Source organism: Glycine max, chromosome 17 (assembly GCF_000004515.6).
Source record: "Glycine max cultivar Williams 82 chromosome 17, Glycine_max_v4.0, whole genome shotgun sequence".
In the NCBI taxonomy this organism is placed as follows: Eukaryota; Viridiplantae; Streptophyta; class Magnoliopsida; order Fabales; family Fabaceae; genus Glycine; species Glycine max.
Window position 1 is genome coordinate 23,913,659 of NC_038253.2, and position 27,862 is coordinate 23,941,520.

Here is a 27,862-nt window from a genome sequence, read left to right on the forward strand (position 1 = left end):
AGGGAAAGCAAAGCATGCTTCCATAGAACACCAACAATTGTCACAATGAAAATCTCAAAGAACACCAAGATATTCATGAGCAAAAATAATGTCAAACTTCAAACTTCTAAACAGATCATGTGGATACATAATGCTAGCACAGCTTTACCCCAAAAGGCAAAATAATATAGACATATATGGAGGAATTTGTAAAAATGTACAAAGATGAAAACAAAAATTTACAAAGAGATGGGTGAATAAGGAATCCTCCATTGATATAAGAACAAAATGAAAAACAACAAAGATAAAAGAGGAAATTAAAGGAGCAAAGATGCCTAATCCCTCAACATGTATATTTGGAAACACCACTAAAAACATTACTGAAATAATCTTAGCACAGAGATCAAGAACAAAGACGTAAAGAGACAGTATAGGTGAAATTGTCATTCAGAACATAAAGATAGATGAAAGCTTCAAAGAGATGAATCCAATTATCAGTCATTAGCTGGGCAATGGCATACAATTCAATGCATTGGGTGGGATAAAAAGCACAAATATACGCAAAAAGAATTAAGAGAAAGATAAAAACAAAAATTTGTCCAATCTATCTATAAAGTACGAAAGGACACAGCAGGTCCAGTAGCATAAATCCAATATGTTACGGCATACTACTTAATGGATGTCTAAATACATTTACAAACACTAGTTAGCAACATGACAGCATTCTATGTACAAAAAGAAAGTCATGTAGATGCATCTCAAATTGAAAGAGATATCTAAAATAAACTACCTAGAAAACCAAGTGTCCAGAACATCAGGATCTTGATATATTTCTACATCCTTCCCATATTTCTTGTGAGCTTTCTCAAGTGCTTCCTTAGCATTCCTAGCAACTATATAGTCCTCTTCATTCTCTTTTCCAGCAATGTACCATACAGGTATCCTGTGTCCCCACCATAGTTGTCTGCTTATACACCAATCCTTAATGTTGGAAAGCCAATGGTTGTAAATCTGCCATCAACATAAATTACATTGTATTATTTTTTTTGTTTTACAAAATTTTTATCAGAAACAACAGAAAGCACACAAGAATGAGGGTGAGGTATTGTCTAAAACACAATACCAAAAAGAAAAAGAGGTACACGAGTGGATGAGACTGCACATTGGATCTGTTTGTGATTGAGCATGGAAGAAAACCTCTACTGTCATGCTAGGTCTTAGTGTAGATATAAGGGTCAAGAAAAAATCAAAATCCTTAGTTAAGCCTTCCAAAATCGAATTCATGTGCTCACGACGTGAAGCAAGATATCCGACAGACGAAAGCGCATCAATGAGAGCTTTGATGCGTAGAAGATATTCATTAACTGGACGATTATCAAGAGAAGATTTTCAAAGCTCAGACCTGAGTTGTTCAGCTTTGGTCTGCGCCTAATGATGAAAATAGGCATGAATTTTAGCCCAAACCTCATAGGAATGAATCAATCCAAGAACGCGAGATAGCATTCAACACGATAACATAGATTGCATCCATGCAAGAAGGAACTGATCATGTTTTTCCCAAGCCTTATACTCTGGATTAACTGGATCAAGATTGCAATCCTCATCAGTTAGAAATCATGGTGGAATTTGAGGAGAAACTAAGAATCGATGAAGGTTGTGATCTTTGATAACAACTTGCTCGATTTGTTCACGCCATAACAAAAAAATTTGATCAGTGAGTTTTTCTGTAATTTGATGAGCAAATGTAGCTGAAGCAGAATTTGAAAACGAAGATGAAGCATCATCTCCATGTGGAGGATGTGTATGGAACAGAGTTGCACAAACTGGAACTTCGGTATTGTTGGCGGCAGCCATGAAAAAGGATCAACGTGCTCTGAATACCATGTAGAGAGAAACAAAACTTGTATATTATGAATGGGAGATTACAAGAAGCCACTGAGTCTCTGTTTACAGAAAGTATTTACACTACAGAGACTCAGTTAGAAGTTAGTTACAACTGTTAAGACAGTTTATATCTAACTAAGGTAGACTAACTATAGTTAATACTAAATAAAGGAGTTATACACTCACAAAGAGAATGACCTGTACACATGCTGAGTATTGGAGGGTGGATATGCCTCATGATGGCCAAAAAAGCATTGGGTTTTGAGCAATCTGATCAGCCTATTGATTCCACCAGAACTGCTGGATTGGGATCTTTATGTGACAGTCAATGGAACAAACCACATCTTGCATGCTGCAATAGTTATTCTGATAAAAAATAGGGCATGGACTACCAAGCCCATGTGATAGGATGACCTAGTGTACAATACTGCCACCTGGTGAGTTTCAGGGAGGGTGGAGATGTACATGGCCTTACCACACAATGACTATTTCTAATACTTGAACCAGCAGCCTCCAAGTCAAAATGCAACCATTTAATGGCCTTGTTGTCGTTTAATACATGTGAGTTCAGCTGTTTGGTGTGACGATAAGGTTGTGTTTTCACTTGGAAATGGTAGGCTAATTTCCTTATCACTCAAATCTCTACTAAAGAGTAAGTGACAGTTTAAGTGAGGGCCCCAAATGTAATAGAATATAAGTTCTTTATGGGGGTGTTGAGACTAGGTAGATTGATTAGAGACATGGGAAAGCCCCTATGAAAAAAACATTTTCAACACAAGCAAAATCATTGTTTATTATTTTTAAGCAATAAAACAGCCCTTGACTATATGCATCTAAGATTGGATGTGTATGTCTAAAAATTTATATGCAAACCTTTTGAAATCTTTCCGGAATTATGGTCAGTTCTCCTTTTTCAACTGCTTGAAGAGCTTTCTCAGCAAGAGGCTCCATAGTCACAAACCACTGCTTACTAACAAGTGGTTCTATCACCTGATTAAAAAATATGAAGAAAAGTTCCAAGTGAGAAACAAATCAGCAAAAAAATAATGCAAGTTATCAACTAAGAAAATCTTACTTCTCCACCACGCTGAGATCTGGGAACTCGTAAAGTGTGTGGTTCTTTTTTCACAGCTAATCTTGTCTCCTCAAGCTCTGCCCATAGTTTTTTTCGAGCCTCAAAACGATCAAGACCACTATGACAGATGTGGCTCGCATATATTAGTCACAACAACATATGGTAAACAACAGCTTAATAAGATAGTTCTACAAATACCTGTACAACCCAGCAACATCATTTAGTGTTCCATCCTTATTCATCACATTAAGTATCGGAAGACCAAGCTTTCGAGCAAGTAGATAGTCATTATGATCATGTCCTGGACTAATTTTCAATACTCCTGTTCCAAATTCTCTATCCACATGCTGTGACACATAACATAAATCAATATAGACGAATAATGACAAAAATTTCACATTAGAATTGTCCATGAAACAGTGGTTGCAAAATCATTAGTGGCAAAAGTAGCAACATTTAAAAAATGTATTATAAATTGTAACAAGGAAATTTTATTGCCACAAGCAGAAAAGTTAGATTTAGAAAGTAGCTGCTGAAAATCATATTCAAATATTCTGTATTTACTGCATAGATGATTTATAGGCAAGTCCTAACTGATTTAGAGGAACAAAATCTCCTCTAATTATGTGTATTATTATAATAAGCCAATATAATTCAAAATCCATGGTGTCATTCGAGCACACGGATTCAGCAGCTCTATGTCTCTCATTTCCCTCTTTCAACAGTAGCTATTAGAACATACAGGGTGTTATCAGGTTGGGATTGTACTAGTTGTATTGTATTACACATCAACTTGACTTAGTTCATTAATTTAGATATGCCAAAGCAAAAAGTGTGTTTTTCTAAAGTATTTTACATAGTATTTACAATAGAGAGAAGAAATAACTGCAGGACTAATTACATCCTAATAATCAGCTGATCGGAAACAAATATAGTTGTTGATTGTAATTCGATATTTAGTTTCCTTATATTAGCCTTTGATAAGATAATTGATTTGATCGAAAATTGCATGATCTTGATAAGATTAGATATGGGTACAAATGCTGTAAATCATTCACTGAAAATATAGATTCAACTATAGTTAGTGTAAAAAACATATTTTAGAAATGCCTAAATCTAACTACTATTACGGGAAAACATACTTTCCTCCTTTCCTTTCTTCTCTCTTAGTATTCTTTTACAAGAAGGAAAACTGATGTATGATAAGGATATATGAAATTCAAACAGCTAATTACAAAAGAGATCCAGATTGGGAAAAAGCAAGAGAAAAGGCCCTCACCAATTGTAATCAGCAATCATACCACAAAGAAACAAAACCTTTGCATGGAAGATAAGAAAATCAGAAGAAACCATATGCATTGGAAACGTACTAGATGATAGCTTACTTGTCAATCAACTTTAAGTCTATTAAGAGACCTACTATGCATCCATCGATGAGCAACTCACATTTTAATTTCCTAATTAGTAGATTGTACTAAAAGGATACCTAGAGTTGAGTTTTCACTTTTCTGCCTCTATCCTGATTCACAAACACTATATGTACATATACTATTATTAAAAAAAACATGGATTTAGAGAAAAGGTGAAGGGGAAAGAGTCAAGAATATACATAAAGTAACATCTTAAAAGACTCATTTACTGATCACCAAAGCAATACGTATAAAATGACAGCAACAAATGCATTTATTATTCTCTTCTAATTGTCTAGTAAACATTAAACAATCTTTACATAAATTGAATTTCTAATAACAAATCAAAGCAAACAGCATAATCAGTAATCAAGCACGACAATAATAATAATAATATTAAAAAGAACTACATTAGTTGAACAAATTGGCACTTCTATACCTTGTCAGCAATGATAGGAACATGACGGCCAAATGTCTGAGGTACAATTGCCATCATACCAATATACTTGGAATATCGATCATCCTGCAATTTAGTGGAAAATAGAATATTTTAGGATTTGAAAGGACAAAATATCATAAACATTAATTTCTGATAACAAACTGTACAGGGAAATTTAGATTATAAGGTCAGACATAAATTGGTTTGATATGCAAGAATCTAAATTGCCAAGGCAAAGCATCTGTTAGGGTACAAAATATACTTTTTTTCTTTTTTTATTAATGTACGAAAATTTAAAAGTCCATTATTTTCGTTATTAATTATAAACTAAATGGGTGAATTTGGAATTTTATGTATCCTGTTAGAATAATCACATGCACCACACATTAAATACATTTAGCGTTGATATGAATTAGTGTCAAGGACATATCACCCACTTAGCCTTGTAAATTTTATCATGAACTGTATGTGTATGTGTGTGCGTGCAACTATGAAGTCGAGTGTCTTTTCACTAAATAATTCCATCCCATTTCTTTCTCATTTCAATATGATATGATATCAAAACCATCCTCCTTTACCTAATTCATTCCACTACTCAAGTCTCAAGATGCAGAACCACTTTGTATGGTGATTGATTTTATGTGGTTCTAATTTTTAGTAGCTTTATTCCCTCTTGCCTCAAGCAGCCAAGCTCCCATCCAAAGAGCTTGGCTTCAACCCCTTCCCACTGTCCACAACTGCGAGTGACCTTTAACAGCCACCAAACTTCTGTTGAATTTTACAGCAAAATATACATCTAGATTCAGCCACCAGTGAACTTTTCAGGCGAGATAATCCCCCAGTACCTTTGTTTTGTGATTTCTTTTTTCTCTGCTGTAAACACTATCCAAGATTGAACCCAGCCACTTGTAGTGGCCACCACATTTTCAACCATGTCTGAAGAAACTAAAAAAACTGAAAAGATGAACATAAAGAGAGAAAGATTTGTGTAAACTGAAAATGATATTAAATTAGTGCTATTGAAGTACAGGTACGGATATTTATACTGACTAGACTACAGCTCAGCATAATTGACTTCAGTTAGTTAGTTACAACAGATACTTTGTTACAATAGACACTAAGTGATTACAAACTTAACTAAGTGATTATAACTGCAAAGCTATTGTATACTCTATCAATGTCAATCTCCAACTGACATCTCATGCAAAGCTGTGCCCCACCTCCAGCTGCTATCACCCTGTAATGATTTATTCTCAAAGCACTGCGAATTACCATTTGTATCTGTCCATCAGAGTGTTCTCTTTTGTTATTGGGGTTGAGCATTTTTCTGGTTCATTTTCTTGTGCTACCTTTTTTGGCTGAGACTTCAACAAAGTGTTCAGGGGTTGGATGGATAGCTGAGCTTTTGATGCAACCTATCATCTATTTGGATCTACTGCTGTTTGGATACATGTTGGGAAAACTAGGTTATTTGGAGGAGCAAAAAGCCAAATGTAGTAGCAAGGACCAGTGCTGAGGCTGAGTATAGGGCAATGACCCAAGGTGTTTGTATGATTTTATGACTTAAAAGGATTCTAGAAGAGTTCCAGCTTCCTATAACTTTTCCAATGAAGCTGAATTGTGATAACAAGGCTGCAATTAGTATCTCCTAGAACCCTGTTAAACATAACCAAACCAAGCATATTGAAATTGATAGACATTTTATAAAGGAAAAGGTGGATGCCGACTTGATTTGCATGCCCTTTGTTCCTACTTCACAGCAAGTTGTTGACATTCTTACAAAAGGATATTTAGGCCCAACTTTGAGTTTCTTGTAAGCAAGTTGGGCATGCTCGACATCTATGCACCAACTTGAGTGGGGTGTCAACAGCTGTATGCTTGTTTTTGAATTAGTATTCTAGAAGATTGAATAATTAAGATCAAGATCAGATTATTCTAATTGATCTGATTCGGATATTATTTTGGGTCAAAATCAAATCTCTCTGATTTGATCTGATCCCCCTTTTATTTACTTTCCATTCTGCATTTATACGTAATTAGAGACAACCCAACCTAAATTAATATACAAGAAGTATTCTTCCTCCCATATAGTTATTTTTTTCCCTATCAGTCCCTAAAACAACACACACTATTTATCTTTCTCATTTCTTCAATACGTCCTATATGACTATATATGCTAGATAACTGAAACTTAGGATTCCTTCATACCAAACAATCTTCAAGGAAATCGTCTCAATTTACTACAGTGATCACTTCTCTCGTTACTCATTATATCTATCAAAATATGTGAACACACATGCAAATGAATGATTAAACAAGTACATACATACATACATACATACATATATATATATATATATATATATATATATATATATATATATATATCATGTTTGTGCCAGTGCAAATAGTTTCAATCCAATAAATTTTTAACAAATTAGGTTTTGCAATTATTGAGGGCCCTTCTACCTATACAGTAATTCTTAATAAATAATAAGAAAAATATATTATTTGGTTTAGGGAATTTCATAGATTTATGAAATCAGCTACTATAGTATTACTAAATAGTAAATAGTGAAAAAAATGGAAATATTATGTTTGTCCGTGTTCGAAATATAAAGTACATTATACAAGCCAGAAGATGGTTAAAAATAATTCCATTTTAAAGTACTATTTCATACATAGAGGGAAAGAAAATATGAATGCTCAACTATGCTCCACGTGTTGTGGAAGCATGCCACACAAATGGCTTTCAATTACCATGGCACACAGCGAAATTTACTGCATATGTTTAACTAAATTCATCCTACCTTTGGATGAACTGCTAATGCCACATCACCAAATAAAGTCTCCGGTCGTGTAGTAGCCACAGTCAAGAAATCACTCCTACAAAATGAGTAATCTCCACAACATCAATGCTAACAGTAATTGAAAATCCACAAGGTGCATCTACAGAGAAAATAAATCTCATTCCAAAGTATGAAAATAAAAGAAAACCTACACAAATTAATCAAATTCAAATGGAGAGATGATGATGCCAGTTTTTATGTCATCACTAAAATAGATATTGAAGATTAAAGATTTCAATTTCATGCATCCTGGTGTGATGACAAACAAAAATTCATACTATACATAAAAATAAATAAATAAATAAAAACTTAAAAATCTTGACATTTTCATAATTAACAATAAAAAGTTAAAGGTTATTATTAGCTGTTAAGCAAGCATACAAGTAAATAGTAACAAAGGATGTCATGACGAGAGAGAGAGAGAGGGAATGAATGGGTTTGGTTCTTTGGGAGGTAGACGGCCAAAGACACACAATAAACAGAGAACATAGACTAATGGATTAAAAAGACCAACAGAAAACAGGAAAAACAGGAAAAACAGGAAAAACAGGAACTCAGAGTAGAGAGACTAAAACACAGAAAACATAGATTTATGAGAACAAGATTACCAGAGACAACTGGGGAAAAAAAACTGAGAATGAGAACAAGAGATAAGTAAAAAAAATGCTATCTGGGTTGGTAGAAAGTCACTGAAGGGTCACACAGTGGTCAATGAACGGTCTCAAGGTAGGAGAGGAGACAAGTGAGACATGATACTTAAGAACTTTGAAAGGGTTTTCTACAAGCTAAAATGCATTTTTTATCCAAATTCCAAAAATTAGCTCCACAAAATGCCTCTCTAATGTTATTATTGGAGGCCATTATCAGGATTTTGGACACCATCAGCATAGCAGTGCTAAAGCATCATGAAATGCCGCTATTGCAGCCGCTACAGTGAAGTGTGATGCTATGACAGTGCATATAGTGGCAAGGGGTCACCATAGTTCACTATTGTTAACTCTACATCTACATTTGAATAAATATTATCAAAACAACTTAAAGGTTTCCCCAAAGGCTCAGACAATATGCTTTTACAATATATATATACACCATTGAATAATTTAAGGAACCATCTACTATGTACCTTCCGGCAACACGATACTTGATATGATAAAGATATCCAGACTCTTCTGAATACTCAACTTCCTAAGCATAAAGGGAAAGGTTCAATCCGGACATTCAAGAACCAAATAAGTAGTAACAACTAACAAGAGTAATGTAAAATCCGAATGAAAAAGTAACTTACCAAGTCAGAAACAGCAGTTTGTAGAGTAGGTGACCAGTTTACCATATACGAACCTGAAGAAAGCAGAAGCCAAAGAGATTCACGTCATACACCTCTAGATAATGTAAAATGTGAATACAACATGTACATGTGTATAAAATCTAACAGGTGCTGAATTGAAAGTCACTCTTAAAACCAAAGTTATTGTCATTACGAGAAAAGAATAAAGTTAGCTTCTAAAGAGATAAATTACTTCCAAGATGTTAAAATAGGAGAAAACAGAGGGATAGTTGAGTGAAAACCAAGTGTTTGAATACATAGTGGATGTGTGTTTATACAGGTTGATTGCATTAGTTATACATAAATAGAGGATATTATGTTTCCTCTAAGTCAAGTATTATGTACCCATAACCGCTATTATTAATAGAATCAGAATATTATATTCTGATTTTCAACAAAGACAGAGGTCATGCATGCTCAAGTAGTTGACTACTCAAATGTCGATTAGGCTGGTTCTCCCACTATTAGGAGATCTACCTCTGGGTTTTGTGTACCTGTCGAGGGAAACTTGATATTGTTAGAATTAGTGGTAGAATCCCTAATTATTAGCTGATTAGGCTTAGAATAAGCAATCACATTTATTTGTATTCATTGTAAATATATTATAAATTCAGAGCTGTGTGATGTTGTTCAGACACATTTAGTAAATTCTTTATGGTATCAGTGATTAGGGTTTGATCCCCTCTCACATTTACCGTGTCCCACCTTCGCTGGTTTGACCCAGCGACCCTTGTCGCCACTTCCCGGCAACCCCCTCTCTACTAAACACGCTGCCACGCGCCTTTGTTCTCTGGCGCGTTAGATTCACGTGCTCCAACCAAACAGTCTCGAAACGACCTCCTCGACACATCACACCTTCTGGCAACCCAAGTGCCACACTCGCCTCCCTTTGGTGACCCTTGCCTGCCCTTTTCCGGTACATCCCATACTCTGGCAACCCTATGACAACTACTGCTTCACACCTAGCAGCCAAACACTTAAACCTCCCTTTTTGTTCAACTTCCAATGCTTCTGCCAGCCTTGCCTTCTTCTGGTGACCCCCACCTGCAGCTTTCTGGCACCACCCACACTCTGGCAACCCCTCTAGCTACTGCTCCTTCACACCAATAGCCAAACAGTGGTGTGACGCCCATTTTTCAGTGAAAACCAAACGTCGACGACCCTACCACTGACCTCCCTTCACTCCAGTAAAGTTTTCAAGCCCTTTATCCTTATTATTTATGGCCCACATCGGCAGCTACAACGATTCCACTTTCTTTTTTTTTATTAGCAAATATAATATATATATATATATATATATATATATATATATATATATATATATATATATATATATATATATATATATATATATATATATATATATATATATATATATATATATATATATATCGAAGTACCAGAGGTACAAAGAGTACATAATTGTGATAGTCCATACAATTGGTTTCGGATATCAGACTTAATACAGTCTCGATAGGAAGCAAAAGCTGGCTACATACAAGAGTCTATATCTACTTTTATCCTATGGCTGCTATCCTCGGCTAATACACAAAACCAGCTCTAAGATTATTTGACCATTGCTTAAAATGGGTTGTAAAATCTTTCTCCAAACTTCTAAACCATGTCTAGAGTAAGAATGTTGCATCATCCAACAATTTGTTGCCATTGAAGGTTTCATTGGAAAACAGTATTTTGTTCCTCTGCTGCCATATGAACCAATGTCAAAGCCAACCACCAGCCAAACCAGTTACATGTTGAAGGAAATGTTGCCTTGGGGTTTGCGGGAAAGCACCTTGGATATTCACCCAAGACAAGGATTCCCACCATATAGGAAGGATTTTGCTGCAATGGATAAATAAGTGGGCTGCATCCTCCTCCATGCTTCTGCAGAATGGACAGCACATATTATTGATCTCAACCTGTCGCCTTTGCAAGTTTGTTTTTGTTGGCAATCTATCTCTAAGTAACCTCCAAGCAAAGACTAAAATTTTGCTTGGAATCTTTATTTTCCATAACTCCTCAAAACATCCATCATGATTCCCCTCTAATGTTTTCCCCCTTAACATATTATAAGCACTTTGTGCTGAGTATTGCCCACTTGGATCTGCCTTCCACACCCATTCATCTCTTCTATGTGGTTGTATTATCTTACTTTCAACATCTCTTATGAAGCTATCAGCCATGACAATCTCACTGTCGAAAAGTGGCCTCCTCCATATGAAATCTCACTCCCACCTTGTGTCCTTATGAGCTCCCATCTACCGGATGACCTGATTTTGCTGACAAGAAATGAGATATAATCTGGGATATTTTGCTAATAATGTTTCCTCCCCAGTAACCTAGTTGTCCTCCCAAAACTTGATTCTATCACCACATCCAACCCTCCACAACGTTCCATTTTGAAGAGCTAGGCCCTGTTGCGAATGTTGTAAAGTCATTTTTAAGTCCCTCCACCATATTGATTCATTGGTGTCTCGAGATGGTACATCCAAGCACCTCCAACCAACATATTTTGACTCCAACACCCTAGCCCATAATTTTCCTTGATGTTGAAATAGATTTCATTTCCATTTGCCAAGCAATGCAAGATTGAAAGTATTAATGTCCTTGAGGCCCAATCCCCCTTTTTCTTTTGAGAGGCACACTGTCTCCCACTTGATCCATGCAATCTTGTTTTGCTCATATCCGTCACCCCATAGAAATTTGCGTTGTAAACTCACCAGCTTGTCCACCACTCTATTAGGGACCCTGAAAAAAGAAAAGAAATAAATGGGAATTGATGTTAACATTGACTGAATAAGGGTCACTCTCCCCCCAAAAGAAATGTGTCTTTGCTTCTACTTTACTAATTTTCTCTCACATTTGTCAATGATAGGATCCCACAATTGACATCGCCTCGGGTTTGCCCCAATAGGCATGCCCAGGTAAACAAAAGGAATGGCCAGCAAACTACAATTCAAGTAATTGGCTGCAACTTGCTTCCATTGGTTTGACACCCCAATTGCTTCAAAACAGCTTTTTGCAAAGTTAATTTTGAGGCCTAATACAAGTCTAATACGAGTTCGAAGGTCCTCAGGATAGCTTTGATTGCCTTGACATTCTCCATTGATGCTTCGCCAAAGAAAATTGAGTCATCCGCATATTGTAGGATGCTTATTCTCACATTGTTTGAGCCCACTGGGAATCCTCTGAACAAATTTTTCTCCATAGCATTCCTCATCAATCCATTTAGAGCTTCAGCAACAACATTAAAGAGAAGAGATGCTAATGGATCCCCTTCCCTAAGTCTTCTTTGTGGAATGAACTCAGCCGAGGGGCTTCCATTCACTAGTATTGAAAGAGATGCGGATCTTAAACATCCCTCAATCCATTTGGTTCCACTTTGTTTACCAATGTGACTATTTCCACCTTTGATTATACAGATTTTCTTCAATTCCGAACTCCCAAGCAACCTGCCTCACCTATTACTATTGTGGTTCAATCTGGTAATCATATAGCCTTTGTCTCCCAATCCTCTGCCCTTGGCACTTGGATACTTGATTCGGGTGTCTTTGATCATATGACTGGTAACCAATCATTTTTCACTCAATGTCTTTTTCGGATTCATTGCCTTTTGTTACTCTCGCAAATGCTTCTCAAATAAAAGTTTGTGGCATTAGTTAGACTCATCCACTCCCTAACCTTTCTTTAGATTTTGTTTTGTTTGTTTTTGGTTGACCTTTCAATTTAATTTCAATTAGCAAGTTCACTCACTCACTAAACTTTTCTATCCTATTTGTTAATAATTTTGTTCTTGTTCAGGATTGATGCATTGGACAAACTATTGGAACAGGACATGAGTCTCGAGGATTGTATCAACTTTCACTGCTGGTTGCCTGCGTCTCCGTTGCCTCCCTAGATCTAGCTCACTAGTGCCTTGGTCATCCCAATTTGGACAAATTGCGTCTTTTGGTTCCTAGTCTCTCTACTCTTAAGTCATTACAATGTGAGTGTCAATTGTGAAAACATGTTCATCAGTCTTATAGTCATGGAGTCAATAAAACCGCTGCATCACTTTTTTTTTATCGGCAAAAATAAGCATGTAATATATATAAAATAGTAAAACAGTACAAGTTGTACTGATATATGTACAGCTCAGCCATACTAGTCAATACATCAAACTATGGTGTCCTAATATGGACCAGATGAAGTACATATTGGTGTACAGAGTCCAGTAACCAATAATACAACTGAGAACCCAACAACAACAAAAAATTAGTTAGTATAACCCTCCCCCCTATACAAAACAACAGCCTTAATGTTGCTGGACCAGTAATGGAAAGGTATATTGAAGTTTCTCTCGAAATTGTTTAGCCACAGCCAGCAGAAAAGTAGAGCTTGTTCAAAGACTTTCTGTCCATCAAATGCTTCGCCTGAAAAGACCAATTTGTTCCTTTGATACCATATACACCAGGTGAGAGAAGCCCACAGGGTATGCCACCTATTATGAATTAGCCCAGGCAGATGACAGTATGGATGTTGTACGAAATGATATGTTGGATTTGCTGGGAAAACAAATTTGATTTGTACCCAAGATAGACATTCCCACCACATAGGCAACACCTACAGTGAAAGAAAATGTGTAATGTATCCTCCTGTTGTGTTAAGCATAACGAACATCTAACTCTACATTCCTTCTCCTTAGGTTCTTCCCAATTGGCAACTTGTCCCGAACCAGTCTCCATACAAAATGCTGAATCTTGTTGGGCACTTTCATCTTTCATAAATCTACAAAAACCTCCTTATCGTTGTTGTCCTCCACCTGACCCTCTTGACTTAGCAAACCATATGCACTTTTTGGCTGTATATTCCCCACTTGGATTCACCATCCACACCCACTTATCAAAATATAGAGGTTGTATTAGTATCGCTTCTACTTCTTGCATGAAGTTTGATGCCATCTCTAGTTCACTTTCCAACAGGTTCCTTCTCCGTCTAAAACTCCATTCCCAAACCCCTTCCGCAGCCAACCCATTGGATGTACCTCATGATGTTGTTGTTCTAAAATACTATAGAGTCTTGGGTGTTTCCCCAGCATCTACTCACCTCCTCCAACCCAACCATCTTCCCAAAACTTTATCTTTTTACCGCTCCCCAATTTCCACCTCACAACATTGTTAAACCACTTGCCTTCCTCTATTGCCCCACGCGCAGCGCATAAATCCTTCCACCAAATCAATTCCTTTTGATTCTTTCTTTCTTCAACCATCTGTCTCCATCCTCCGTACTTTGATTTCAAGATCTTTACCAATAACTCCCCCTGGTTATGAAATAAGTTCTAACGTCATTTTCCTAACAGCGTAATATCAAACTTCCTCAAATCTCGAATCCCCAATCCTCCTTTCTCCCTAGATGTGCAGATATCCTCCCAACTGACCCATGATATTTTCTTTTGGTCATCTCCCCCTCCCCATAACAACCACCGCTGCAACCTTTCCAACCTACCCACCACCATTGGGACCCTAATAAAAGAGAAATAGAAAATAGGAATAGATGTTAGCACATTTAATTAGAGTCACTCCCTCCAAAGGATAGGTGTCTTTGTCTCCAATTTGATAGTCTTTTCTCACACTTTGCAATGATGGTTTCCCATGTCTCGCTTCGCCATGGGTTAGCCCCAATGGGGATCCCCAAGTAGGTAAATGGCACAGATAGCAAGCGACAGCTTAGAAAATCAACGGCGTTATTTACCCACTCATCTGACATCCCAAAAGCACCAAAGCAGCTCTTTGCAAAATTAATTTTCTGTCCTGACACCATCTCAAAACTCCAAAGCATGGTTTTGATGGCAGCAACATTAGTCATCGTGGCCTCACCAAAAAACACAATATTGTCAGCGTATTGTAGTATACTGACTTCTACCTTCTTCCTTCCAACCAAGAAACCCTCAAACATCTTCTAAGCTTCCCGCATCAAACATGTTAAGCCTTCCGCTACAATAATGAACTTGAATGGTGCCAATGGGTCCCCTTGTCTAAGACCCCATTGTGATGAGAACTTTGAGGTGGGAGACCCATTGACCAGCACTAATATAAATGATGATCTCAGACACCCAGCTATCCAACATACCCATTTTACATAGAAGCCCATATGCTTTAGCATGTAGAGGAGGAACTCCCAGCTCACTGAGTCATATGCTTTCTTATAGTCTAGTTTAAAGACTAAGCATCTTTTCTTACATCTCCTTGCTTCATCAATAGCCTCATTAGCAACAACACTGTAGATTAAGTGTCTGCCCTCTATGAATGCACTTTGTCACTCATCAATAATTCCAGGCAACACTTTCTTAAGCCCAGATGATAGGATCTTGTCAACGATCTTGTAAATACACCCTATGAGTGAAATAGATATGTATTCATTGAGACCTTGTGGATCGTGCACCTTAGGAATTAAGGCTATAAACAAGGCATTGCTTCCCCTTGGGAAAATTTCATTAGCATAAAATTCCCCAAGGAAGTGCATAACATCCATCTTCATTACGTTCCAGAATTCCTTGATGAACTTGAAATTCAGACCATCTGGTCCTGAACTTTTCATGCTACCACATTCCCAAACAGCAGCCTTGACCTCCCCTTCCTCAAATGGAGCAACCAGATGAGAGTTGTCTTGCTGGCTAATCGACTTAAATTCAACCCCATCTAGATTTGGCCTATCATCTGTGGGTTCCATTAATCTACTTTGAAAAAACTATTTCACCTCCTCTTTAGCCCTACTTAATTCACCTCCTCCAAATCGACGACATCACCTATACATTCTACAATTTTCTTGATGTTCAAAATGTCCCAAGCATGCAGAGGGATTCCCCAACATGCCACCCACACTAATCTAAGCCTTGTTTTCAGCCCTAGACTCCATTTCTTCAATGAGTGGAACATCGGCAACCCACTGTCAACATCTTCTCTACATAACTCCACAGCTTTCTCTTCCCCAAGGCCCATTAGCAGTACCATGTCACCACCCAAACACTTTGGCTTTACTTTTGTTCCACCACTCCACATAAGTTCCTCCTCTAGTCTATCAAACACCGCCAAGTCCCGCAAATGCCCAACCCATGCTTTTGTCAACCATGATTTTCTTTGTAACGGCACCGTTAATTGTACCATTGGGTGCCACCTTTGTACCGTTGGACCCCCTTTGTTTGAGTTCTCTTTAGGCACCACCTCTATATCTCTTTTTCAATCCTTCTACTGTTAACAACCACACTCGCATATGGGCCATAGTTTGCCCCGTTGCGATTCGAAGCCTCCACCCTTTTATCTGGGGCCACCCTTGAAGACTCACCCACTTGGAACCAAGCCACAACATTTTCTTTTCCTTTTTCGAACATGGTTGCATTCTCCTTTGTTTTGCGTTTTCCTCTATCATCAAGTTTTGACTTGTTGGGTTCTGTAAGCTTCTCTTTTATCTTCTCTTCTTTGTTGTGTTTGGGTAGATTAATATGCAGCTTCAGGCCTCCTAGGATGATGTTTTCTAGCTATCGTTCAAGAAGCCTAACATCCGCCACGCCCTTAAACCTTACGAATCCATATCGCCTTCCACTCATGTTTCTGTTTCGCACAATGAAAACTTCTCTTATGCCGCCCCACTTCTTAAACGTCCACCATAGCTCTTTCTCCCCCACATCGTCCAAGAATCGTGTAAAGTAAAATGAGGAGATAACCGACGCGTTTCTCCTGTTTTGTCTCCCTTCCTGTCGCAAGTCAAACATGACTGAGTTTTTCCATCGATCATCTTTCACCGTCACATTGTTGTAGTTGTGTCCTCTACCTACGAAACTAACACGGATCTCACTCACCCACTCTTTGTTTCTCTCTCTACCTTTCCCTCTCATCTCTCTAAGTGGTACTCTTCTTTTTTAGGCACCAAATGCATTATAGTAAGAGTGCTGCATCAACTTTTAGTTTAGTTCATTCTAATATTAGGGGTCCTAATCTAGTATGTTCCTCTTTAGGATTTTACTATTTTGTCACTTTTATTGATGATTTTTCTCGTTGTACTTGGGTATTCTTACTGAAAAATCGATCTAATATTTTCTCTGTCTTTCAAAGTTTCTCACATGAAATTCAGAATCAATTTGGGACAACCATTAAATTTTTGCAGACCGATAATGCCCATGAATACATGTCTTCCCAATTTCAGTCTTTTCTTACCTCATAAGGAATTGTACATCAAATGTCATGTGCCATCGGCATTCTCTCTATAGCCTAAAGCAGTCTCCTCGTGTTTGGCTTGGCCATTTTAGTTCTACCTTAATTCAATATGGTATGACTCGTTGTGAGACTGATCATTCTACGTTTTCACTACATTCTCCACCTAGCCAGTGCGTTTATCTTGTTGTCTATGTTGACAACATCGTCATTACTGGTGATGATGACTCTAACGATATTCCCCGGCTCAAATCTCATCTACACTACCAGCTTCAGACAAAAGGTTTGGGGCCGCTCTAATATTTTAGGCATTGAGGTTGCTTATCCCTCTTCTAGCATTGTTGTTTCCCAGTGGAAGTATGCTTTGGATATACTTACAGAGATAGGGATGCTTGATTGTCTCCCTAGTGGTACTCCTACAGATCCCAATGTCAAGCTTCTTCCAGGTTAGGGGGAACCACTGAAAGACCCAGGAAGATATCGATGACTTGTGGGTAGACTTAATTACCTCACACCAGACCAGACATCATGTTTGCAGTCAATGTGGTAAGCCAATTTTTGAATGCCCCTTGTGATAGCCATCGGACAAACACATCCTCTTTTGCAACTTTCATTGAATTATGTCGTATTTGTTCTTGGTTGTCCTTTTAATTTAATCTCTATTAGCAAACTAACCCACACTCTTGATCTTTTGGTCCTATTTGTTAATAAATGTGTTCTTGTACAGGATCGATGCACTAGACGAACGATTGGAGCAGGACATGAGTTTGGAGGATTATATCAGCTCACGCCTCCAATTGTCTGTGTCTCATCTGCATCTCCAACTCTTTCACATCAACACCTTGGGCACCCGAATCTGTAGAAATTGCATCTTTTAGTTCTCAGTCTTTTTAATGTTAAGTCCTTTCAATGCAAGTTGTGTCAGCTAGGTAAACATACTTGTACCAGTTTTGGTCTCATGTCAATAAGTGTGTTGCCACCTTTTGCCTTAGTTCATTATGATATTCATGGTCCTAGTAGAGTCTGTTCCACATTAGGAAATTTTTATTGACAACTTTTCTTGTTGTACTTGGGTCTTTCTAATGAAGAATCATTCTGATGTTTTTTCTATTTTTCAAAGTTTTTCTGCTGAAATTCAAAATCAGTTTGGCCTCTCAATCAAAATTTTGCAAACTGATAATGAACAAGAATATTTGTCATCCTAGTTTCAGTCCTTTTTAAACTCGCAGGGGATTCTTCATCAGACATCATGTGCCCATACACCACAACAAATGGTGTTGCTGAACACAAAAACCGCCACTTGGTGGAAACTGCATGCACTCTTCTTCACGATAATGCTCCACTTCGTTTTTCGGGAGATGCTCTTCTTACAGCCTGGCATCTGATTTACCTCATGCCTTCATTAGTTCTCAACAATCAGATTCCTTATTCCATATTGAATCCTCAACAGGACCTTCGCCCTATTCCTTTGTGTCTTTGGAATTACATGTTTTGTCCACGATCTCACTCCGGGTAAAAACAAACTTTTTGCCAAGTCCCTTAAATGTACTTTTCTGGGCTACCCTCGTCTCCAAAAAGGTTACTGATGCTACTCTTCTCAAATTCAACGGTATCTAGTCTCTACTGATGTTACTTTTTTTTTAGGCTACTCCTTTCTTTTCCTCCACCGTTGAAAATGTTCCTCTTGAGGTTTCACCTGTTGTTCCAGCGCCAATAGTTGCTCTTACTCCATCTCCACTTCAGGTTTACTATCGTCAGACACAAGCACCATTGGCAATACCTTCTGGACTTGCGTGAGGAGCTGGGGTCTGGGTGGGGAAGAGGATCGCGGGAGCCGGCGGTGGAGCAATTCCCGCCATCACCATTTTCCACGGCCTTAGCAGATTCTGATGAGGAGCAGAACACCCACATTTTGCATGGATTTTCTCCTGATCGTTTCTTCGGCAGTCCTGTCAGCGGTTCCTCTACCTGGTCATCGCCGTCTATGGCGGACCGTCGCCGGAGACGACGGACCGTGGGTCTTTACCCTGCATGCAGAGGCAAGGAGACCATGACAGGTGCTGACGTGTCTTCCCAACACTGTCACGAGCCTCTGCCAACTGCTGTCGGCCTGACACCTCCAGACGCGGGCCAAAAGGAATGCAACGGTCCACTTTGTCTGGACATGCAACCTGTCGACATGGCAGAACCTAGGACCTTCTGTCCTAGCCAGCAACAGAGGCTTTTTATGGAAGTAGACGTTGAAGACACACCCCAGACTGTTTTTAAAAATTCCAATAACCTTTGGGCAAAGCAGGATGAACCTTCAGTTATTAGTCCCGAGACCTCTCCACTGGTCAAACATGGTTCAAACTTAACGCCCCCTTATCAAAGGAACTTTGCAGCTGAGGAGGGGGAAGTTTCGGACCAGACTCTGGGCTTGGTAACTAAAAGCCCAATTAAAAAGGGGATTAAGCCTTCTTCAACCCTCAAGGTGTATGTTAGAAGAAAGGAGTGGGGAGCAGTAAATCACGAGACCCATGTACAATGTAGCCCACATTCATGTCACAATGGAAAAAAGCTTGTATCACAGAATTCCATCAATGAAAACAGTATGACAGATGAATTGAAAGGGAGGGACATCCATATCTCAGACCCAGAGGGGCTGACTCCTAAGCTGCAATGTCCACCTCACAGTCCTGCCCCTAATAGCAGTTTTAACAAGGATTATTTAGACAATGAGGAAGCCCTTCACATGGAGATTGTTAGACACTTGAGGGTATCCTATGTTGAGAATAATAACAGTAATGATAACATGATGAAAGAGGCCAATATTAGTAGTGGTTTTAATGCACCAGCAGATGTGATGGGAATGAAGCACTTTGAATCATGAATATTTTGTCCTTTAATTCTAGAGGGTTGGGTAGTGGAGTCAAGAGGTCAACCATTAGGAAGCTAACCTTGGCCAACAATGTTGACTTACTCTGCATTCAGGAAACTAAAAAGGAGTCCATAGATAAAACATTCTGTCAATATTTATGGGGAGATGCTAATGTTTCATGGGAGGTTGTCCCCTCTACTAATGCAGCTGGAGGTCTTTTGTGTTTATGGAATAATGAATCCTTTGTGGTGGACAGAAGGGTAGTGGGAAGGGGTTATATTTGGCTGGAAGGAATGTGGACTAAAGAAAACAAAAGGGTCTGCATCACTAATTTATATGCTCCATGTGATTTACAGGGAAAGAGAGATCAGTGGGAAGAGATTAAACTCCTTAAACCTTCTTTTCATGATGGCCCTTGGTGTATTGTGGGTGATTTTAATTCTATAAGACACCAGCATGAGAGGATCAGCTCATCTCATTCAGTGGGGAACTCAACATGCATCTCTGAATTTAATTCTTGGATCTCCGATATGGCTTTGGAGGAGGTCAGGTCTGTTGGGAGGAACTTCACATGGTATAGACCTAATGGAACTGCAATGAGTAGACTGGACAGGGTTCTTCTATCTGATGAATGGCTGTCCCAATGGCCAGATTCTACCCAATTTGTGCTTGATAGAGATTTTTCTGATCATTGCCCCATCCTTTTGAGGTCTACAACAGTTTTTTTTTTTTTGATCGGCAAAAGTAATATATATATATATATATAAGGGGAGTACCAGGGGTACTAAGAATACATATAGAGACAGAGATGGTGTTTAGTCCACCATTAAAGCTAAGCTAGGAGTATAACTACAATATTTAAAACCAGCCCATCTATCCTAGTTACAAAAAGCAGCTGATAGGTTGCTAGACCAACAATTATAATGCTCTGTGAACCCTTTCTCCAACTGTCTGAACCAGGACCATACTAAAAACACTGCTTCCTCCATCAGCTTGCTGCCATTGAATGGTTCATTGGAGAAAATGAGCTGATTTCTGTGTTGCCAAATTGTGAGATTCAAGGCAACCCACCAAACTTTCCATCTGCTGAATTGTTTCTTCCCAAGTAAACCATTTGGATGTCGAATGAAGTGCTGCCTCGGATTGGCTGGCATAGCTCCCAATGTGTTTATCCAGGAGAGGGATTCCCACCACAAGGGTTGTATTTTTGGGCAGTTGAAGAATAAATGGGAAGCATCCTCTTCCATATTCATGCAGAAAGGGCATAGATAGTCACTTAGCTGTATTTGTCTTCTTCTTAGATTAAGCTTGGTTGGCAATCTGTCTTTAATCAATCTCCATGCAAAAATAGCTGCTTTTGGTGGGATTTGTAATTTCCACAGCTCCGTGAACACTCCATCATTAATTTCCTCAGTTGCTTCTCCTTGCATCAAAAGGTAGGCGCTCCTTGTTGTGTATTGTCCATTAGGATCTGCTCTCCATTTCCAGCAATCTGTTAAATGTGGATGAATATGAATCTGTGTTGTATCTTCTAGAAATCTGATAGCTGCCTCAATTTCACAATCAAATAGAGGCCTTCTCCATCTAAAATTCCATTCCCATGCTGTGTCGGTATGTCTCCCCATTTGTTGAACAGTTTGGTGTTGCTGGCTGGATATTTGGTAAAGCCTTGGATACTTTGTCATTAGCATCTCCCCATCACCAGCCCAATTATCCTCCCAAAATCTAGCTTTGTCACCACACCCCACCTTCCAAACTGTTTGTTGTTGGATTATGTTGTTTAGCTGGTGTTCATGTGTGACCTCCATTAAATCCTTCCACCATAAGGACCCATTGCTTGAGCTTCTGCCATCAACTAGAGATCGCCACCCTCCGTATTTTGAATCCAGAATTTTAGCCCAAAGATCTGAACTTTGCTGCATCATAGTCCATCTCCATTTCCCCAACAGCGCTCTGTTAAAGGTTGTGATATCTTTTATGCCCAACAGTTGATTGGGAGTTGATTGGGGGCCTAGACCTTTCAAGATAATGGACTGGTGGCTGAAGGACAAAGATTTTCAGAAAATGGTGTCTCATAGATGGGGCAATTATCACCCTAGTGGGTGGGGTGTTTATGCCTTAAAGATGAAATTGAAGTTCATTAAAGGATGTATCAGGCAGTGGAGCTCGCAAAATGGTGTTATCAATGCTTCTAAAATTCAGAATTTAAAGAAGGAGCTGAATGATTTGGAGGCTGGTAGCAATGCTTCAATTTTATCTCAAGCTGAAGTGGAGCTTAAGAAATCTCTACAGGAACAGCTTTGGAATGCAGCACTTGCTTATGAATCCATGCTTAGGCAAAAATCAAGAGTCAAGTGGCTAAGAGAAGGGGATAGGAACTCAGCTTATTTCCACAGAGTGATCAATCACAGAAGGAGAATTAATGCTATTCAAGGTCTGCTCATTGCAGGTGAGTGGGTCCAAGAGCCTAACAGAGTTAAGACTGCAGTTTTAAACCACTTCAAACACAGATTCTCAGAGCAGAATCCAAATAGGCCAACTCTGGATGGAGTGCACTTTTCTTCCCTTGGACAAGAAGACAAGGAATGCCTTATTGCTAGATTCTCTGAAGAGGAAATTAAAGCAGCAGTGTGGGCTTGTGGAGGAGATAAAAGCCTTGGTCCTGATGGCTTTAATTTCAATTTTATAAAGCAGTTTTGGGAGACTTTAAAACCTGATTTTACTAGGTTCCTGGATGAGTTTTATATCAATGGCAGATTCCCCAAAGGAAGCAATGCCTCATTCATAGCCCTCATACCCAAGACCACTAACCCTCAGACTCTTCATGATTATAGACCCATCTCTCTTATAGGATGTGTCTATAAAATAGTGTCCAAAATCCTGGCTACTAAGCTGGCTCGTGTATTACCTCACCTAATAGATGAAAGGCAAACAACTTTTCTGAAAGCGAGGCATATTCTTCATGGGGTGATGATTGCTAATGAGGTTATTGCTGAAGCCAAGTATAAAAAAAATCCTTGCATGATCTTCAAAGTGGATTTTGAAAAAGCATATGATTCGGTCTCTTGGGGCTTTTTAAACTACATGATGATGAGGATGGGTTTTTCTGGAAAATGGAGACAATGGATATATGGATGTTTGTCTAGTGCAACCATATCAATTCTGATTAATGGCAGCCCCACTTCGGAGTTTGTGCCACATAGAGGATTAAGGCAGGGTGATCCCCTTGCCCCCTTTCTTTTTAACATAGTAGCTGAAGGACTCACCGGGTTGATGAGGACAGCAATCTCTAAAAATTTGTTCCACAGTTACCGAGTGGGGAGACAAAAGGAGGAGATTAATATTCTGCAATATGCAAATGATACGCTGTTTTTTGGAACTGCAACTATGGATAATATTAGAGTCCTGAAATCTATCCTCAGAATCTTTGAGATGGTTTCCGGTCTCAAGATTAATTATGCCAAAAGCCAATTTGGGTGCATGGGAAAATCAGAGGTTTGGTGTAGGGAGGCAGCCCTTTTTCTCAACTGTGGTCAGCTGGATATCCCCTTTTCCTACCTTGGAATCCCAGTGGGGACAACATCTAAAAGCTGGAATGTGTGGCAGCCTATCATTAGCAAGTTTGAACTCAAACTTAGTAAATGGAAGCAGAAAAGTCTTTCCATGGGAGGAAGGATAACACTCATTAATTCTGTATTAATAGCGCTTCCCATCTATCTGCTGTCCTTCTTTAGAGTTCCTAAAAAAGTGGTGCATAAGCTAGTCTCAATTCAGAGAAACTTCCTTTGGGGAGGAGGCTCTGAGGTGGCCAAGATTGCTTGGGTAAATTGGGATACTATCTGCCTTCCCAAGAACAAAGGGGGGCTTGGGATTAAAGACTTGTCCAAGTTTAACGAAGCCTTGCTTGGTAAATGGGGCTGGGACTTGGCAAATAACCAGGATCAGTTTTGGGCCAGAATATTAATGTCCAAATATGGAGGGTGGAATGCATTGTGCTATGGCAGAAACAGAGCTGACTCTTCTCCTTGGTGGAAGGATTTAAGATATGTTTTCCAACAGCATCATAGAAATTGCATCTTCAATAATTTGAAGTGGAAGGTAGGTGATGGGACCAGAATCAAGTTCTGGAAAGACAAGTGGAGGGAGGATGATTTAAGTCTCCAAGATAAGTACCCAACCCTATATCAAGTGAGCACTCAGCAGAATCATACTATCAACTCAATGGGCCTCTTAATTGGTAGTAGATGGGAGTGGAAGGTACAATGGAGGAGACATTTCTTTGACCACGAAATTGATATGATGGCAGCATTCATGGCTGACATTGAGGTTTTCAGATCCAACCTTCAAGTCGGGATTTTCTCAGCTGGGGGGCTGATCCTGCTGGTTATTACTCCACAAAGTCAGCCTACAATCTCCTCAATACTGAGGCCAATTCTATTTCTGAAGACAGCAACTACAAGATCATTTGGAGATTGAAAATTCCCCCAAGAGCAAGTGCTTTCTCTTGGAGAATCTTCAAGAACAGACTACCTACTAGGGATAATCTAAGGAGGAGACATGTGGAGCTGCCCTCTTATAACTGTCCTCTTTGTGATCAGGATGAGGAAACTGCTGGCCATATCATGTATTCTTGCAGGAAAACTAGACATCTTTGGTGGGAGAGCTTGAGATGGGTCAATAGGGTGGGTCCTTTCCCTATTGAACCCAAATGCCATTTTCTGCAATTCTCTCAATGGAGTGGAAAAAGCAATGTAGACAACCGATGGAAAGCTTTCTGGATAGCTTTATCCATGACTATTTGGAAGCATAGAAATGCCTTGGTGTTTTACAACCAGAATTTCAGCACCGAAAAAGTCATGGACGAAGCTTTGTTTCACACATGGTCTTGGATCAACTGCATGGAGAAAGATTTCCATACACATTTTAATCAATGGTCTACTACCTTAAAGGAGGAAATGTCCTAGGGGTTTTCTTTTGCTGTATGGGTATCCACCTATTGTGGTTATATCTTATGTAGTTGGGGCTGGCAGATTTATGCCTTTGTATATTTTGATATATTTCAGTACACCTAGTACTGATCAACTATTAATAATATCAAATTTTTGCTGTGCAAAAAAAAAGCACCATTGGCAATGCCACCCATTGATCCTCCAGCATCATCTCCTACTCCAAACGTCCTTCCACCACCGTCACCAACACTTGAATTTCCCATTATGCTACGCAAAGGTATTCGGTCCACTCGTAATGCTAATCCTAAATATGCCTATTGTGACCGTATATCTTCTTTCTATTTTTCTTTTGTCTCTTCTTTGGATTTTGTGTCTATTCCTAAGTCTACGGTGAAGCCATGGCTGACCATAATTGGCAACAAGCAATGTTGGTAGAAATGGCTGCTTTGAATGCCAGCAACACATGGGAGCTCGTTTTGTTGCCTACCAACAAATCCATGATGTTGTTGGGTCTACATAGTGAAGATTGCACCCGATGGCACAATTGATCGCTACAAAGCTCGTCTAGTGGCTAAGGGTTATACTCAGATTTTGGTCTTGATTATGGCAACAACATTTGTCATGAGGCAAAATCACCTTTGTTTGTATTTTTCTCACTATGGCCACCATCCAACATTGGCCTCTTCACCAGTTGGACATCAAAAATGCCTTCCTAGATGGACTTGCAAGAAAAGGTGTACATGGATCAACCCTCTAGTTTTACAGTTTCAGGCAAGTCACGCCTTGTTTGTAGATTTTGACATTCTCTTTATGGCCTGAAGCAATCTCCTCATGCCTAGTCGGTCATTTCAGCGCCACTCTGCTTGAGTTTTGAATGAGTCATTGTGAAGCAGATCACTCAGTATTTTCCCTCCATTCACCGTCTGGCCTATGCATCTATCTAGTTGTGTATGTTGATTACATCATCATCACTGGCGATAACTCTAGTGGCATTCTCCGCCTCAAGTCTCACCTCCATAGTTAGTTTCAGACCAAGGACTTGGGTCCACTTAGGTACTTCCTTGGCATCGAAGTTGCCTAATCCTCATCTGGCATAGTCATTTCCCAACGGAAGTATGCTATAGACATTTTGACCAAGACATGCTCGATTGTCACTCGAGAGGCACTCCTATGGATCCTAATGTGAAGCTTCTTCTAGGTCAAGGGAGCCATTGTAAGTCCCTGGAAGATATCATCGTCTAGTCGGTAGACTTAATTACGTCATTGTCACTAGACCAGATATCACATTTGCATGTGATAGTCATTGGAATGTTGTCATACAAATTGTGATGCTGTCATCGTTTGCTATTCTAGTGCTGATTGGGCAGGATCACCATCAAATAGGAAGTCCACTTTAGGATATTGTGTTCTCATTGGAGGAAACTTGATCCCTTGTAGGAGCAAGAAGCAAAAAACAGTTGTTAGATCTAGTGCTGAAGCTGATTACCGTGCTATGGCAGCAGCTGGATGTGAGATTACATGGCTTAGGAAACTTCTCCAACAGCTAAAATTTGGAGACACTCAAGATACTAAACTAATATGTGACAATCAATATGCTATTCACATTGCTTCAAATTCGCTCTTCCATTAACGGACTAAACACATAGAGATTGACTGTCACTTTGTGAGAGAGAAGGTGCTTTCAGGAGAAATCATCACCAACTTTGTCGGCTTTAGTGACCAACTTGCAAACAAGTTCACTAAATCACTCAAGGGCCCTTATGTTGACAACATTTATAACAAGCTTGGATCATATTATATGTATGCTCCAACTTAAGGGGAGCATTAAAGATATGATTTGTAATTAGGAAATATCCACAGCTGATTATTAGGGATTCTAATCATTATTAGGGAATATATTGTAAACCAATCTCACTATAAATAAAGGATCATTTGTGAGATACAAACACACAATTACAGAAACCCACTTTATAATTACCAATTCTATTGACCAATTGGCAGATATCTTGAACAAATCTCTACGGTATCCTAGAATTATTCATACATATCTTTACCGATTTAATTTTTTAACATATATATATATAATATATATTTCTAATTTATTATACTATTTAGAATTTCTTTTTATCATTACTTAGCTTATTGTATTATGTATTATTTTTTTATTTTTATTATTTAGTTTATGATATTTTTATTACTATTATTTATAATTTTTGTATTATATATTATGCTTTATTTAGTGTACTATTGTATTTTATAACGAAAACAATATTTGATTCATAGGAACAAAATCTTCTATAATCAATTGTATTTATTATTTTGAGTCTATATAATAAATCAATTGTATTTATTATTTTGAGTCTATATAATGAAGTCAACGTTGTGTATCTTAGACACGGTATTCACCAAATTTGTCCTCTGCTCTCCTTTTCAACAATATTGTTATAGAAGTACATAGAATTCTCCCATCAAATAAAAGTGAGAATACTTTAGCTTTTTAATAATGAAAAAAATAAACATATCAATTAGGTTTCTTAAACATTAAAAGTTGAAATTTTTAGTCTCTCATTGGTGCAAGAGGCTCATAATATACCTTATAAGGGGAGAGAGTACGAGTAAATAGGAGAAGGCTGGAATGTCTCACAATTTAATCAACTGAGCTGACTCGAAGAAACAGTTTATTGAAAATGACATTTACCCTTTCAATATGAGTTTATGCATAAAAGGATTATTTCATGATCACATTTCATAATTGAATGATTATAATGTTATAATGATGTTGCTAATCTTTTGGGAGCTAAATCAATGTCAAGTGTAAATCAAACCTTTTTAAAAACCAAAATAGATGTTTATTAGTTTGATATCTCCTTTCTTTGTCAACGAGAAGATTTTCAATTGCTTATGTCCA

The 27,862-nt window shown here is 38.5% G+C and overlaps 1 protein-coding gene across 5 annotated transcripts in view; it reads right to left on the bottom strand.

The window, feature by feature from the left end:
• LOC100818869 (valine--tRNA ligase, chloroplastic/mitochondrial 2) overlaps window positions 1–27,862 on the bottom strand; it is a 79,040-nt gene that overhangs the window by 28,933 nt on the left and 22,245 nt on the right. For all 5 annotated transcript variants that reach the window (XR_005889419.1, XM_041011386.1, XM_003550050.5 and 2 more), the window contains 8 exons: window positions 8,921–8,973; window positions 8,759–8,820; window positions 7,597–7,672; window positions 4,787–4,870; window positions 3,137–3,285; window positions 2,939–3,056; window positions 2,737–2,853; window positions 770–990 (listed from right to left, as the gene is read on the bottom strand). Coding sequence is in view for 4 of the 5 variants with exons in the window: in XM_041011386.1 (XP_040867320.1) it covers window positions 770–990; window positions 2,737–2,853; window positions 2,939–3,056; window positions 3,137–3,285; window positions 4,787–4,870; window positions 7,597–7,672; window positions 8,759–8,820; window positions 8,921–8,973 (880 nt within the window). In the remaining variant the exon portion in view is untranslated. The remainder of the gene's footprint in view (window positions 1–769; window positions 991–2,736; window positions 2,854–2,938; window positions 3,057–3,136; window positions 3,286–4,786; window positions 4,871–7,596; window positions 7,673–8,758; window positions 8,821–8,920; window positions 8,974–27,862) is intronic.